The sequence below is a fragment of the Equus przewalskii genome, chromosome 2 (assembly GCF_037783145.1).
Source record: "Equus przewalskii isolate Varuska chromosome 2, EquPr2, whole genome shotgun sequence".
Taxonomy (NCBI): Eukaryota; Metazoa; Chordata; class Mammalia; order Perissodactyla; family Equidae; genus Equus; species Equus przewalskii.
The window spans coordinates 88,133,784-88,151,368 of NC_091832.1; the positions used below are offsets into that span (position 1 = coordinate 88,133,784).

At 35.9% G+C, this 17,585-nt stretch overlaps 1 protein-coding gene across 1 annotated transcript in view; it reads left to right on the forward strand.

Annotated features, from left to right (window-relative positions):
- The window catches only part of GYPA (glycophorin A (MNS blood group)), a 37,073-nt gene extending 19,870 nt beyond the window's left edge, over positions 1-17,203 (forward strand). The window contains exons 3-7 of the mRNA XM_008541550.2: positions 4,055-4,120; positions 6,087-6,119; positions 7,654-7,739; positions 9,510-9,624; positions 12,864-17,203. Of these exons, the coding sequence (XP_008539772.1) occupies positions 4,055-4,120; positions 6,087-6,119; positions 7,654-7,739; positions 9,510-9,624; positions 12,864-12,877 (314 nt within the window). The 3' untranslated portion in view covers positions 12,878-17,203. The remainder of the gene's footprint in view (positions 1-4,054; positions 4,121-6,086; positions 6,120-7,653; positions 7,740-9,509; positions 9,625-12,863) is intronic.
- Positions 17,204-17,585: the final 382 nt, after the last annotated feature.

Consider the following 17,585-nt stretch of genomic DNA (forward strand, 5'->3'; position numbering starts at 1 on the left):
AAGGTGGAATCCTCCTATGAAGGGTTCTGGGCATGCTGCATGCTCTTTTCCCACACCATCCTCCATGCTATTGACAGTGATCTTTCCAAAATGAGAATCTGGTTCCAATCCTTTGTCTTTCTGCTGCCTTCAAGATAACGTGAAAATTCCATACTATGGCACATAACACATGGGGCTTCACTACCTCTTCTGCCTTTTTCCTTGTCCACCATTTCTCTATTCCTCTGCTTCTCACGTCTTACCCTGCAGCCACATAGACACCCTGCTGTTCTCCCAACTTCTCCCAATTTGATGTCTCAAATTCCAGGACGTTGCTGACTCTGTTCTTAACTGTCCACACAGTCTCCCCAGTAAAATCCTAAACTTCTTTCAAGATGAGTTCAAAGAACACTTCCGCGAGATCTTTCTACATCCTACTCCTTCAAGTAGAAGTGACCACTTATCTCCTTTGTGCCCCGACTTCCACCATCACCCTAAAAAAACTGTATTATACTTAGCTTAAATTTCTATCTCTCTCTGCTAAGCTGGAATTTCCATGAATGGAAAGACAATGAATTATTTATTAATTCATTGTATTCCTAGTACATAGCATAAAGTAGGCTTGCTAAAACTCTTTTGTAAATGAATGAACAAATGGACAAATATACCCAAGGTTCCCAGTGACCATCAAGGCCCATGGACACATGTCTTAATTCCAAATAGTCAATCATAAAATTCCATTGAGACTTTACCATACCACGCCAAGTGCTGTGGACTTCATGGAGTTTTTAGTCTAAGTCTAAATAGAGGAGGTCAGAGAAGACCTTCCAAAGGAAATGGCATTGAACTCTAAGACCTGGAAAGAAGCTCGTTAGGTGAGATGGGTGTTGGGGGTATATTTCAGGCAAGAGGAAGAGCAGGAACAAAGGCCTTGGCATGGAGAAGAGTGTGGTGCCTTTGAGGAACCAAGAAATGTCCAGCATGGTAGAGTGGCAAGCAACGAGGAGGGGAAGCTGGGGGGGGCTGGGTCATGCAGGATCTTGCAGTGTTCACAAGGAGGAGTAGGCACCATCCTACAGATTCAACACACTTCCCCAACTGACCCCTACAAATCCTGCTCAGGCAGTCCCTGATGTCCTGCTGAACACTTCGGAAACCTGGAGGAGGGGTATATTTGTCTTCACAGTCAAAACTACTAGATGTCCTCAGGTGCAGTTTTAACATTTGAACTCATTTAACTCTTGAAAACTTCAAGTTTGGTGCGGTTTTGTTTTGTTTTTCACTTTTAGATTTTTTTCTTCAGGTTGTAAAAGTGTGTGCTTCTTACTGAAATGTTGAAAATATTTTGTTGCTCTTCTATCAACACACGTTTTCAATATGCTTGCACTCATGCTGTGCATGCCTCTTTGCTGTATGGCTTGTTTTATTCATTGTTATGTTCATTTTAGATGCAATCCGGAAACTCACTTAGTTGTTTCTCCATAAGAAATTGGCCAAACATTTATAACTGTTAGCATTTTACTGAATACCTATCATGTACGAAGCACTATTCTAGTGCTGAGGAGATTCAAAGTGAGCTAACTCTGGGACCTTGGAGCCCTGAAAACAAGTTTTATGTTTCAGAAGATCCCATTTCATATTCATGAGGGATTACAAATGTGTGCCCTAAGTGTGAAAGAATTACGCTGAATCGAAAGGTGTAAAGGAGATGTAACGTTAACTAAGAGACAGAAATCATTTTGTTCATTAGTTACCCTTTTTTGTAATTTTTACATACTTTAATTGATTCTTCATGAAAATATTTCTTTCCATAATTTTAATATTAATACTTGCTGAATCTCAAAATCCCAATCATCAGGTAATTATTTAAAACATTTGTTCTACAAACATGACTCTTTATATGCTTTTCCAGTGTCAGAGAATTTGTTGGGGGTCCAAGCAGGTATATGAACCAAAATATTCCTCTAGTGCATTTCTAAGAGAAAAGTGAACTGATTTGTAGGGGCCAACTCATTTTGATATAAAACTTTTAAAATCACAAAAAAAAATAAATAAAAACATTTGTTCTTATGTTATCTTTAAACCGTGACACCTGAATGTTGAAGAATAACTTAGAAATATTAGTTATTTGTCATGCTATTTGCTTAATTTGTGTCACAATTGTTTACATGCATGTGATGAATTGGGTTGTAGGACAAGTCAAGGAACAAGGTGAAAGCAGGATTTATGAGAAAGCAGGAAACATTGTAGACAGTTTGGGGACAATGATTCTTACCTGTGCAATTTGGGGGAAAATTGATTAGCTGACAGCTGGTAGAAATAGGCAGATTTTGTACTCTGTCCTTGAGTAGACTGAGCAAAAATGTGAAAGACATTTGCAGTTCTTTGTGGATTCTCCAGAAAACCTTGAGCATTTAGCTTAGGAGCCAAAGTGACACTGTCTCTGGGGAATGTCTGCAGGTGCCCTTCAAACCTCGACTCCGTCGTTCTTGGGCACCATTTCCTTCACTAGAATGCCTCAAAGGAATGGGTGGAGCTACATCCATGGAGTTTAGTGCACTGCTGTTTATCCCAGAATGATGTATAACTCTCTTAAGAGTAAAAATAATAGGAATGCTTCAAGTTGGAGACTGATAAATAAACTACAGTACATTCATACATGGAATACTATGTAACCATTAAAAATCTTGTCATAGAAGAGCATATGAAACATAGGGTATATGTCCATATATAGTTTAAACACTATGTACATTTTTATGCATATTTAAAAACAATGATTCCATATTTAGAAGCAATAGCTAAAAGTTCAGATGACACCAAAATGTTTAAAGTGTCTATCTCTGGGTAATTTGATGATAAATAATTTTTGTATTGTTCTTTGTGCTTTCTTATGTTTCCAAAATGTAACTCATTGAATCTAGATTACTTTTGTAATTAAAAATCTTATTTAATTTATAAAACTTTATAAAATAATTTATAAATTTTTAATTTATAAAACTTATTTTAAAATAAAAATATAATTGCTTAATTATAAAAATTAGTTTATAGAGGCTGGCCCCATGGCCTGGTAGTTAAGTTCAGTGCACTCTGCTTTGATGGCTTGGGTTCCGTTCCCAGCTGCAGACCTACACCATTTGTCAGCAGTCATGTTGTGGCAGAGACCCACATAGTAAATAGAGGAATATTGGCAACAGAATTAACTCAGGGCTAATCTTCCTCAGGCAAAACGAGGAAGATTGGTGACAGATATTAGCTCAGTGCGAATCTTCCTCAGAAAAAATAATGATAGTAATAATAACAATAATTTATAAGTATTTAATGAGATTTTTAAAAGATGTGTGAGAATACAAGTCCTATATTCATATTTGTGTGCATATATATTTGTGTTAAAGAATAACCATGACCCAGAATTCATTATATTACTTGGGTATCTGGACCCTCAGCCAGGAATCATAGACTGGAGCCAGCATTTCCTACAATTCTATTACAACTCTGAAATTCTACTTTTGATAGAGAGAAAAGAAGTATGGATGGGAACCTTAGAACTGACTCACCCCCTATCAAGCTAGAAGAAAACTGAATTTAATAGCGTCTTTGTTTGTTTTAATTTTTACCTGGGAAGTAGGATTGTAACTAGGGGATGGAGGCAGGGAGGCACAGTCAGAACTTTAGTCTTTGTATAATCACCACGAGTGTCCACCTTTCTTTAACATGGACAGTCTTCCAAAATTAGGTAAAAATGCTATGCAAATGAAGCTTCAATCTCCCCCTTTAAAAGAATGATAACAACAATAGCCAAGCATATGTACTGCTCATTATGTGCCAAGTACTACACTAACTGAAACACACATATATATGTATTAAACTAATTTAGTCCTCACATTTTGAGGCAGGTATTATCATTTTACAAATGAGGAAATCAAGGCACACTTTTTCATCTGTAATGCCCCGCCATGCAGAAATTCTGGAGCTGCCACTGGGAGGGACGAGGGATCAATTTGTCTTTTGTGATGTGCTCTATGGTCCACTTGGTCACCTCATTCTTGATCTCTTTCTCAACTTCTCTTTTGTACAGGTACAAGCGACTTATCAACTATCACTTCTGCTGCTACACCGACATTTACTAGAGAACAGGATGGAGGTTTGTTCATATTTTAAAATAGTTGCTCTGGTGTCATTGTTATGGTGCACCTCTATATAATGGCATCCGTCACTGTGGGGAAACTGTGACAAAGACTGAGAAATGGAAGCTAAGTAGACACATGTCCTACTCCAGAGGAATCCTCACTTCTGGAATATCTCACAGAAGTAATGCTGTGGGTTAAAGAAATCAAAACAATCTCGCAAGGCACATAAACGATCAGTGTGACCATGAAATGGTGGGCCAGATAAAAGGGATCCAATAGTCCAGTGGTGAGGAGGGCTTGTGGTCAAACCACGCTGGACTCAGTCCTGGGCTTGGTTTTGTCCCAGCTGCTGACCTTGAGAGAACTGAACTCTGAGTGCCCGAAAGGGCCTCTGTTCCCTTAATTTTAAAATGGGGCCTCTAATACTGATCTCACAGTGTTTCTTTAAAGATTAAATAAGATATATGTAAAATTGCTTAGCTCAGAGCCTGGCACTTCATGAGAGCCTAATAAACTATAAGCCAAGCTGGGCGCTGAGATAAGGGAGGTCAGGGAGCATTCATTATCTCTCTGGTTATTTTTCTGGGAAGAAGATGACTTTACAAGAGTTCATTGAAAGTAGAAAGGGAGAGAGTCTTTCGTAGGTGGGGTTTAGGCAGGATACTCAGGATTTAAAATAAAGCCTCAAAGAAGACTTAGAGTGGCTACAGGATCTTTAGCTAATAGAAACATTGAGAAAATGTACTGAGATGAAGGAAAACAATGGATTTTAAGAACAGAAACTAAGGGAGGAAAATTAGACTGAGTGCTTGGAACTAATTATTAGGCTTCCGGGTCCAATTAAACAATCTATTTTCAAGGTGATTTTAATGTGCAGCCAACATGATGATGCCACTCCAGAAAGCATTTAAGGGTCAACTACAGACACACACACTGCTACCTCCTGTGAATCCTATAAATAATGGCTAGCATGGTGGAGCATGGTACTAAGCATTTTCACGCATTATCTGATTTTATCCTCACAGAAGCCCAAAGAGACAGGTATTATAATCTTCATTCACCTGAGGGAATGCGAAAGCCCAAAGCAATTACGTAACTTACCCAAGGCCACACAGCTACTAAGAGGTGTACTCATGATGCTGCATCTGTTTTATTCCAGAGCTCATACACCAACCACAGCTATTAACTGACACAGAAAAAGAGCAGACAAGCCCTAACTAACCTTTATACATAACTGTAAAGAATGACCAAATATAACCAAGCCCTTGACTATGTGATACAATGTAGTGTAATATGTTATTTGTAATAATTAAATTCAAGAGAATAGTGTGGCTATAGTAGTAAGAGGGCTTCATGACATAAAATGGCATTTGAAAACATCAGAAAATAAAATTTAAGATGTGGACTGATAAGGGAGAAGCTGACTCTGGGGAGGCGTTAAGGCAGCCATACTAGAAACTTCTGCAGACAGGGAATCTAGTGGTACTGTTGACAAAAGCTCAGACTAGACACAATAACGATTTGGATTCAGATGGTGGCTGTGGCATAAATCTGGAAAATTGATAGCAACATGACCTCTTTTTTGGGTTGGACTGAAGTCCACGTGGGATGATGATTGAATATGTTTGTTTTCTGCTCACCATTTTTACATTCTTTTAAAAAATGCACTACTTCTTGTGGAAGTCAATAGGTGGTTCTTCCAGTACTTTCTCATACCCTACCTTTTAGATTTGCTAATTTCTGACCCATGGAAACTTATTGAGCAGTTGACAGTAGATATTGGAATACCTAATGTGAAGACTGGCACATTACCTCCTAAGTTTTACTAGCTAACTGTTGAAAGTTGAACAAGAACTCTCCACACTTAGTTAAGAAAAAGTAATCCACTAACCAATCTAATTCCAGAATGATATTATTTAGACCCATGCTATGTGCTATGTATTCTGACTTTATTTTGAAATTTTGTCTCTTTAACAATAGGACTACAACTTGCTCATGATTTCTCACAACCAGGTATGTTATTATTTGACATGGAATGACAATAATTCCATTTTAAATTATGTATTGCTAGTTTCAAATGCCTAAGAAAATAAGAAGTCAATTTTAAAAACAAAAAAGTAAATGTAATCAACATTAGTCACACAAAATGGTAAAGGCAAACAAAATTTGCTCTCTTTAAAATTAAAATAGACATTTCTTATTTTCGTAAACATTTTGGAAATAGCAATGCATTGCTTAATAATTTTTCCTATTAAGTTTTTTAGCTTTCTAACCAACCATGAGTACTTGAGAAAACTCTCTTAAAAGCTTATGAAACAATTGAACTTCTCTCTTCCCTACTGTAAAGAAAGCAAGGAGCTTAAAATCATGTAATTAACTAGCACCATCTCAAGAATTAATATAGACCATTCATGTCTCAATCCTGATTCACTTTTGGCCCAACGCCACCACTTTGGGGCTATCCTCCAAACCCTCTCTAACTGTCGCTTCCCTGTTTAGATGCTGCTATAGCTCTGGCTTTAGTTAGTTTATGTGCTCGTTTACTCTTCTGTATTTCTAAGCCTCCTGTCACACTTGGCCTGTGTCCATACTTCACACAAGAAAAGTGAATCCTAGAACTGAATCAATATAAATTAAATCTTATAAATTAAAGCTAAGTGGACAGGAAGGCTGGGCAATACCAGTGGGAGGAAAAGCTACTTTTACTTTTTTATCAGTAATAAGACTTTTAAATATAAATTAGCCAAATGAATGTGCCCTTTTCCCCATAGGTCTTGCCTTCAGTTCTATTTACTTCATTTGGAAGCACTACAAATATCCTATGAACATAGGAGAATACCTCTAACTTAAAAATTTGTTTCATTCTCAACATGGAAAAGATTTGAAAAATATTTTTAGTGATTATGTTATAGATTATGTGTAAGGATATTCTGGAAGGAACAGAAGCTTAGAATATAGGTGACATGGATTATAGTTACGATTCTGCTTCTAACTAGTTGTTATCTTATCACATAGGATAAGGATAAGTTGTAACTTATCACATAGGATAAGGAACTTAAACTCATTAGATTTCTTTTCCCCATTTGTAAATTGCTTATACATACCAGTTTCCTTCCAGACTTCTGATTCTATGATCTGTCCAATACCTTTTTATACTTCGAGACATTATTTTCTCTCATGTCTTTGAAACTATGAGTTTGTGGGTTTTGTCATATCGGGGTAGAATGTCCACCTAGCTCTCATCCATAGGTCACCTATGAGGCCCTGTAAAGAACACTGGACTTGAGTTGGAACCTTTGGGTCTTGGTTCTGTCACTAGTTGTGTGACCTTGGACAAAAAACTTTACCACTCAAATTTCCAGTTTCCCACATGGTTATTGTGAAAAACTTAATTTTTCAAAAGATAAAATATGTATAAAAGCATATTAACGTGCTTTCTACAAAAAGGCAAATTGGTATTATGCTGACTTTACCTTTTATTTTTCAAATGCTATGTGGTAGTTTATTTCACACTTTTGTAATTTTCTGCTCTCTTTTTCTCCCATAGTGATAACAGTCATTATTTTGGGGGTGATGGCTGGTATCATTGGAATTATCCTCCTTCTTGCTTATGTTTGTCGCAGGCTGAGAAAGGTGAGGATTCAGTTTTTGAATTTTGCTGTAAGTACTGGTGTGAACAGCTCGAGGAGGGTTTATCCCTCTACGTTCAATTAAACTTAAAGAGAAACAAAACTGCCTAAAACTCCATCTTTTCAACTGGACACATAGAAGTCACTGAGTTACTCTGGTAGAAATTGTTTTTGCATTTGTCCTATAAAGCAACCCCAAATATAAATCTATCCCCGTTTTCCAGTCAAAGACCTTCCAAAGTTTTTTCTTGTTTGTTTGTTTAAAGGTATGCTTCTTGATTTTTTGTGAGGAAGACTGGCCCTGAGCTAACATTTGTTGCCAATCTTCCTCCTTCCCCCCCCACTCAAAGCCCCATACCTAGGTGTATATCCTAGTTGTAAGTCATTCTATTTCTGCTATGTGGGATGCTGCCACAGCATGGCTTGATGAGCTGTGCTTAGGTCTGTGCCCAGGATCCGAACTGGCGAACCCCAGGCCACCAAAGCAGAGCACATGAACTTAACCATTTGGCCATGGGGCCAGCCCCCATCCAAAGTTTTTGTCTAACTTGATTTAATATATTTTGATGGATTTAGATGAAATAGTCAAATTTCTAATCATAGTATTTAGTTTATTTAATTTGTATATGAAAATATTTAAAATAACATGATATATTTACATATGTTTAAAACATTTGTTTTTTTCCATTCTCCTATTTCCTGAAATAAATTTTTCAAACTCCACCCATGAATTTTCCAGCAGGAGTGATTTTTTTCCTTCACTAAAGCTAATTTTAGGTTCATATGCCACAGCATTCCAAATCACATAACCTTTACTATAACCTTCTGTTTAAGACCTTTAAGACACAACATTTATGTGTGTATTTCTAATGCTGTAATTGGAACTGTAATCCTAGGTCGTTAAGTACCTAGTCACAGAAGATGGTACAGGTGAGTTGTCAGTCATCTTCTATCCTTGATCTCTCTTTGTGATCTCCATACCATAACCACTATACATATTCCTTTAAAAAGGCTTGTTTAGAGGGTAACAACACTGCAGTCACGGGCTGTAACATGATTGATAATAAATCTACATGAAGTTCCTTTGCCCTTTTCTTTTTTAACTACTTCTATTAGGTGACTTCTATAATCATCCAAACCAATGATTGATCATCATTACTCTATGTAAATGTATCTTCTCAAAATAATACTTTCTTAATAAAAGTAAAGTAATTGAGAGTGTCTGCTCTAATATGAGAGATTTTGTAAGGACGTGAACATCCGATGACTCCTCTTATCTGCACTATAAACATTGGGGAAAAATCATCTTCTTGTGTTTGGGCATATATGGCAAACTGAGTTGTTTTCTCTCCTGGTTGATGATCTAAAATCTGAAAAAGTCAATGAAATACTTAGCTGGCAAAATTCAGAGAAAATCTATATGAAATAGAAGAATTGGGTCATAGTCAACATGACTAAGACATCATACCTCTTTCATAAAAATTTCCATTTTAGCTTTTCATTACAGCAGAGAAATATGGCAGAGCCAATGTTTGTGGTAATAATTCATCTATGGAAATAACAAATACTATTTAGAAATACAAGTTTAAATCGAAGTTTGCAAATACCTATGAAATAGTGACTTTTCTCTAAAAAGAACTCTACAAAGTGAATTTTAACCAAAAGCAAACAAACTTTAGCTCAAAAAATATATTTTTAATATGAGACATTTTTCCTTATAATGTCTTAGGTTTAGAAAGTTGTGGCATTAATATTTTTCTGTTTTTATTCGTAGAGACCTCCAGCTGATGTACCACCTCCAGCATCACAAGTACCTTCGGCTGATGCACCACCTCCAGTGTCAGAAGACACAAGCACTAATTTAACTTCTGTAGAAACAGACTATCCAGGTTGGTGCTAATATTCTTATTGCCTTTTGCCTTTTTGGAAGGGAAATCAATTATTGAGTTATTTCTTCCTGAGTTGGGAGAGGGGCACCCAATTGGGGCCCAATTATTTATATTCTATTTCATCAGTGCTGCCTCTATAAGATTTTTTATATGAACATTTGTCTGCAGCATAATGAAATGCTCCTTTAGGCGTAAAGTATCTTAAAAAAAAAAAAAACAAAGAAAAGTGAAACAAATACTATAAGTAAAAGTGAAAAACAAGCTCTTTCGTGCACTTCTTATTTTCCAAACTGCAAAATGGATATAGTTTAACACCCCCAGATCTGAATCCAGACCTGGATTTGAATCCGTAATCCAACTCTTGCAACTTTGAGCCACTCATATGGAGATAACGATAGTTAATGTGGAGATAATTTAATATGGGCATAATGATAGTGTCAACCTCATAGAGTTCCCTGGAGATTAAATGAGCTACAAGTAAAGTGTCTAGAACAACTCTTGGCCATAGTAAGTGCTCATGTCTGTTAGCTATTATCTATATTGTAGGTTCCATTCCCAAATGACCTCCTCTGCACAATGCGGCCAGTCAATTGGTCCCTGTTTTCATTTCCCCTCCCAGGTGCTAAGTAAATACACAACCTGTGGAAGACTGCCGGTGTATTTTGTTCTCACAGAACAGTATTGACCTAGGCCGTGTTTTTTAAAAAGAGTGTTTATTGCCAACCTTAAAAAGTGGGAGATTTCTACATTAAAAAATATCCAAATATCAGTACTCCCTTACAGAAAAAATTGGAAACCCTAACAATGCTGGAGCCTCCTTAACAATATGAGAACAATTCATCAAAGCTGAATGGTGGTCCCTGCCTCTACTATCTGTTTAAAGACCTAGCCAGTTTCATTTATTTTGTTCATGTGGCCTCTTCTGTAACCTCACTAATTGAGCATATAGTTTCTATTAAACTTTGCCTGAAGCATAAACCCAAGTAAAATCTATCTTGGCAGATGTGCCCCAAGAACCAGTCTCTGTGGATGCTTTAGTGTTCAGGCTTTAAGGGACCTGACTTTGCCTGCTACAAACTGACTGAAGCTTTTCCCATGATTATCCAAAATCAAAACAGAACTGAGGTTCTGTAAATTTCCTGATTCAGTTTTTAACCCTGGACCGATCACCCATCTTCAAAGGCCCTCCCTGCTAGGTTTTCTAGACTTTGAGATCATAGAAAATAGAGAGTTTTAAAGATCCACCCCAGCTACATAACCTTTTGCTGGATTTGCCTCATCATGGTATCTCGTGGGTTCTTAAAGCTTAATGATGATTGTTACGTAATTACTTAGTTCTACGAAGTTCGTGCTCTGTAGAGTGAATGGCGTTATTCATAATTCTCAGCTAAAAGGATTAATCAAACCCAATCTGCAGATACTTAAAACAACAAAAGTTGTGAGTCGTGTACCAGATTTACTTCATTTACTAAGGGTACCTTGTTGTAGGACTTGGAGCTGGAACAAATATTGTAAAGTATTTTTTAATCAATATTCTGAATTGTTTCAAAAACGTTGCTTTGAGGAGTTGTTAAAATGGAGCTATTACCACTCAAAGTCTAATTTTTTGTTACCTAAATTTCTCTATGCTTTTAACTACCAATTTTTTCTGGTGACAAATTTAGTGTGTAGCATTTCCTCTGCCATTTTTTTTTCATACCATCTTGAGCCTCTCTGTAGAGTAGCTCACAAAAGTTTAGGACAATTTAATCCACCAAAATGTGTTAAAATATCCTTGTAAGTTTAAGTGCAACAAACATTTATTAAATGCCTACTGTGAGCTGGGCACCACAATCACATTAGATATACCAATGTAGGTCTCTGCCCTTTAGATACTGAGAGTCTAGTGGGGGAAACAGATAGAATGTGGTCATTGCAATGAACAAGTTTTAGGGTAGCAGAGGCAATAGTATCTAAAAGAGACTAGGGCAGGTAGCAAAGGCTTCTGGAGACAGAACCAGAGGTCAGTCTTAAAGAATATCGATGTTACCCAGAGCAAATCAGTTCCAGGCAGAAGGGCATCATGAGCACAGGCATGGAAGAAGATGGAATATGGTGTACCCAAGGAATCATGTGCATTTCCACATTAGCAAGATTAAGACTTCAGTTCTCTGTTCACATCTCAAGTATACGTAAAGGCAGTGGAAAGTCAGATGAACCAAATTTTAGGTTTATTTCATTTCCCCATATTTATGCAAATAAAGTTATTAAAATGAGTCTCATTAAGCTAGTAAAATGGGTTACAAAATCTGACCTCATCTCACAGGGAATTTTGGGAAACACATAAGGTTACCAAAAAGTGTTTTAATCCTATCTTTATAGAATACTGCTCTAAAGTAATTTACAAGTCAAAGGCATAATAAGAGATTAGAGTGATCGCGGCATCTCAGCAAGAAGTAGAAATGTTAAAGTATATAGTATGAATTGTTTTAACCTCCTTCAACTTGCACATGGTTAATGCTTGGTAGAAAATGAAAATAAGTGAGTCTTAGCTGCCCATGCTATCAGTCACATATGACCCCTGCCTGCCCATTTCTCACGGGAGAATGTCTGGGATGCACAGTTCCTGTGATTTCCAAATAGAAGAAAACTGTGGAAAGTTCTCTGCTTCCGTAAGAGCAAAGGATCTCCCCATCCTTTTCACACACTCTCTGAGAGTAACATAAATCCAACCTTCCAACCAAGAATGGTGGGGTGTTGCATTGGTGGGGGAGACCAGTCCAGCGCCCTTGTACATGCTAGAATCAGAGAGGACTTTAGCAGTGAGTTTCTGTACAGACTTCCCCTTGCTTACGTCCAAGAAAAAAAGTTATCCCTAAAAGAAATTACAATCTAGGGAGCTTGACTTAAATTCAAGTACACATATGTAATTCAACTCATTTCTCACTATAATCTGCACCTACGTAAGTTCTCTGTTAGTTTCTCATCTCTGTAGAAACTAAGAGCAGAGCAATCATGTTTGTTCCTTATCTAAGGCTTTTGGAATAGATTTCTAAGAAATTCTGTATCTTTCTTATCACATAACTCTCAGAGCTAATGTAAAAGGAAATTCCTTTAATTTCTTAACAATTATATTCAAGGACAACTCTGTTAGAATGTAGAATCTTGAAATTTAGTTTATGCATTAATTTCCTGTTGTATTTAAATATAATTGTCTCATACTAATGTTTTGTATTTTTTTCTCTATAATCCTTTTACAGGAAATAGTCAATGAGAATCTGCTCACCAAGCCAGTTTTTGGAAGAACATAAAGACACAAGACTTCAGTCAAGTGAAAAATAAACATGTAAATTAGACACTCCAATAATTGTATACCTTCACAAGTTATACAATTTCAGGATGAAAATTTCATCATGAGTCCAATGACTCAATGATGAAATACGTCTCTATTCAGTAATATTTCAAAATGAAGACCAAATATTTCCTTTCATTCTTGCTTTTGTGTGTTAGCATAATTTTTTTTTCCTTTTTTTTTTTTTGTTTTGAGGAAGATCAGCCCTGAGCTAACATCTGCTGCCAATCCTCCTCTTTTTTGCTGAGGAAGACTGGCCCTGAGCTAAGATCCATGCCCATCTCCCTCTACTTTATATGTGGGACACCTGCCACAGCATGGCTTGCCAAGCAGTGCCATGTCCGCACCCAGGATCCGAACCAGCGAACCCTGGGCCACCAAAGTGGAACGTGTGCACTTAACTACTGAGCCACCAGGCCAGCCCCAGCATAATTTTTTATAATTAATTGATTTGCAGTTCTGGTCCAAAACTTCAGTGGGCTTCATCTGCAGTTCTTTAAGACTGACTTATTCTATTCTATTGTGTTTTAAAGATTGTGTTGTCAAATGAAAGGCTTGTAATATCTAGAGGAAATCTAAGTTCTCTTCTCTTCTCATTCTAAACTTCTAAGTCTATTTTTATTGTATTGAGTAAATTAGGGGAACACTAAAATCTTATCATTTCCCCCATTGCTGAAGAGGCAAGATATGGTATTACACTAATGATGATGGTATTTTAGTCACATTGATAAAGCTTGCTCTTGGAAATGCCTTTCATACATACATATATGTATATACTTAGATAAAGATGTAGACATGGATATATAAAATGACACCCACATTCATCCTTTAATGCATAAATCAATACAAAAATTTTTCCTATTTAAAAAAAATGAAACATTACATATGGATAAATGGCCCATTTAAAATAGTTGGTCTGACAGGACCCTTCACAGCACTCACTGATGCATTCACCGTGTTCCACTAGAGACTTATTTATGGAAGTGGTTAGAGTATCCTGAGAAAGAAAACTATTGATGACTTTTCCTTGCAAAAGAAACTTAACTCCATAAATACAAGAAGATGTGCAAACTTGACATACAGGTGAATATTTTAATAGGTCACTCTGTATTCTCAATTAAATTCTTTAATCCATCCAGTCCTAGTTTCTCTTATTAATAAAGCTTTGGAAATTGGTTTAAATAATCTAAAAGAAACTTCTAGATATAAGAGACTAAGGCTTTATTACTATACAGATGTCAGTCATTTATAGTGAAACTTAAAAAGCAAGGTAAAAACAAAGTGCCTTCTTGTGATATTCTACTGCCAAATTAACAAAAGCCCATCTGGCTTTCCCTTTTTGTAAGAAAGTTAAGTAAATAATATTATGTACATATTTGGGCTTGACAACTTAAGTTTATTTTTTAATAAATTAAAAAATCTAAATCTTAACCTACGTGTATGTTCAGAGTGTTCTTCTACTAAATTGACTATTTAAAATAAGGAATAAGAACAGAACATTTCTATTGCTATATATTTTTTAAAAGTAATTTTAACAGTGTCAATGGGTTAATTTAATCAAATGAATGACCCAAGCACCAAGGCAACTTTAAATGTACTTTTTTCAATGAAAATAAAACGTTGAACCAAGAGAGAGCATGAGACCAACCTTGTCTCTAAAGTAATTTACAAGTCAAAGACAATAAGAGGTTAGAATGACTGTGTCATCTCCACCAGAGCTAGAAAATTCAGAGAATAGTTAAAGCATGAATTGCTTTAACTTCCTTGAACTTTTCTAGTCAATTTCTCATTACTTCTCTCTATGGACTTTTCACATTTAAATTTAATGTTTTTAGGAAGAAATTGACCTTAACTCTCTTCTTATTTCTGTAATTAAATCAGCATAAAATTATGGCAAAAAATGTTACAAAGAATCCAACATAACCCCATGAATGTTTCATGCTGAATTTCTTAAAATTTGGGACTGAAGTGGGAGGTGGAAATGATTAGAAAATTTATTCTTCAGGCCTAGGTGTTTGCTGGTATAGATAGGAGTAAAGGATCTAAACTAGGGAGAAAGTGAGTGGAGAAAGATGAGCGACTTTATGAAGGGCGAATTTGGGGAGCCAAGGAATGGCATGGTGAAAGGGATATTTTGGTAATATTAATATATAGTAATCAAGTAAGAACCTTTCAGTTTCTTCTAAGCATTTGTCTTATCAAATGTAGCAAATTTCTCACAAAGAAACTCCGAAGAGCCAAATATCACCCAAGCAAAAACGAACACAAATTTCTACACAATATGATGCACAGGCCTGTTATTGTGTTAACCCAGTTCTAATATGCTTATGCCTCCAACTCTGTTTAGCTAGAATATATGCACTAGCAACTGATAAACCAATTGCAGCCTCTAAATTTAAACATGTCCTCTGAACTCTCACAGCGCTTGTACAGATTTTGTAGCATCTACTATGATCTGAATTCCATCCCTTCTTAACTGTAATTCGGTGAAAGCAGGGACTTTAATTCATTTTTGTAACTCCTGTGAGGCTTCACAAAACTTGCTTCTTATTTCGTGAAGATTTTCTTAATATTTAAAATGGCATTAAATGTAGTAATAGCATAAAGGTTTAGTCCGGTATGGTCTGGAAAGATAATTAATTTTGTAGCTGGAGTCTGAACCCTTGCTATTTATTCATGTAACTTTGGTTTCCTTATCTGTAATGTGAGGATAAGAATAACTGCCTTGCATAAACGTTTTGAGATTTATGTGAAATGAGGTACTTAGGGTGCCCATCACCAAGGAAGTGTTCGATAAATGGCAGCTCTCCTTAAAGTCACCTCTGACAAATTCTTCCTTACTTGCTACCAGCAAGGCAGCATAGAGTTCAAGAGCCAATCCACTTTAAATGTCCTGTGGAAACATTTAGCCTTTAAAAAATGTTCCTAGGTTTCTTTTGGCCATCTCATTTTTGTCATGCGAAATAGAAGAGCCAGTATTCCTTCGTCACTGGAATATTAAAATATAATGATAATATAATGATATAATAATATTACAATGTCATGATATGCTTTTTCACTGAGTAGATGTACAAAAAGAAATCAGTTGCCTTTTAACCTTTCACTTCTCATCAGTAGTTTTAAAATGTTACTTGAGATAAAATTGAAAAAGTAGGGTTGTTTTGAAGACAATAGGGTTAAAAAAATTTGATCTCAATGACAAAAGGAACTAATCTACTGATTTTCATCATTTGTTTATATACCCAACCAAACGACTCACTGTGGGCACCTGTAATTTGAAAAAAAAGCCCCACCCTCTAATAATTCTGACTTACCCTCTTTCCCCTCTTAGAGGATTAGTTGGAAAGCAGGTGGAGATTCAGAATGTTATAAAATTCTTGCCATTTGTAGGTAACAGCTAATAATAGAACCAACATACAAATTAAGTATTGTGTAACTCTTAAGTGCCAGCTACGATGTATGCAATTTACCTGAAAAAAATTTCCTCAAAGTAAAAAGTCATTATTTTTTGGATATTAGACACGTTTAACCAAAGTAGCATAGCATCACTTTTCAGAATCTCTGATTCTGTTGACTTTTAGACCCAGAAAGTTTTGACAATTCTATGACACATTCTCTTCGAAAAGATTCTTCTCTAACACCAGGCACTTTCTGAATTCATAAACCTTCCTAAACTGTCTATTCTCTTCAGTGACCTGGTTGTGATTATAATAATTGACTTGTTTCATTTTGTTGCCTGCATAAATGTGGGCATTGGCATTGTGTGCCTTAGATTTTAAGGTCTTAGCAGAAACAAGGTTAGAAATGTTTTCTTTTTTATTACCACAGCACCATAGTACTACTATGCATTCAATAAATATTTTACCATTTAAATTTGTTTTAAACACAAACATTTGGATAGTGATATGTTAACACAACATTTATTAAGCATTTACCATGTGTCAGACATTGTTTCAAATGCTTTAAATGCTTTGTGTGGGGTTGGGGGAGAAGTTGACCACCCCCTCCTGATTCCAGATGGGAGAGGGAGTACAGCATCAAATTAAAATCAGAATGGAAATTTTGATGATTGCATTGGTAGATATTTTAATTACTAACAGGAGAACCATTTGTATTACCTAATAGTGACCAGAATAGTGATGAGGTCTACCCAGGTTTTGACAGGGGAACAACAGGAGAAATACTTCCACAGAGTACATTTGAAAGGACATAGGAGACCTAACCAAAGTTATTTTTAATTGTATCTTATGAGTCTTGTTCCCTCAATATAACCATTATATTGATAGAAAATAGATAAGGCATAACAAAAAAATAATACTTGTACATTGTTAGTAACTGTAAATTTCCTTGAAAACAGTAGAGCAATGTATCCCCAAATTCACAGATTTGCCCATACATTTTGGCTCAGTATTTCCATTTTGAAGAATGCGCTCCAGTAAAAAAATAAAAGAGCAATTTGTAATTTTTTTAGAATTTATTTCATATATTCATAGCAACAGCTAATAGCAAAAAGAAAATAGCCCAAACGTTGAACAACTCAGTAATGTTCATGTGTCAGTAGTAATTTACTTGTTAGTGTATTAACAAAATAGACTATTACATAGCCATGAAAAATTACAAGTATATGGAC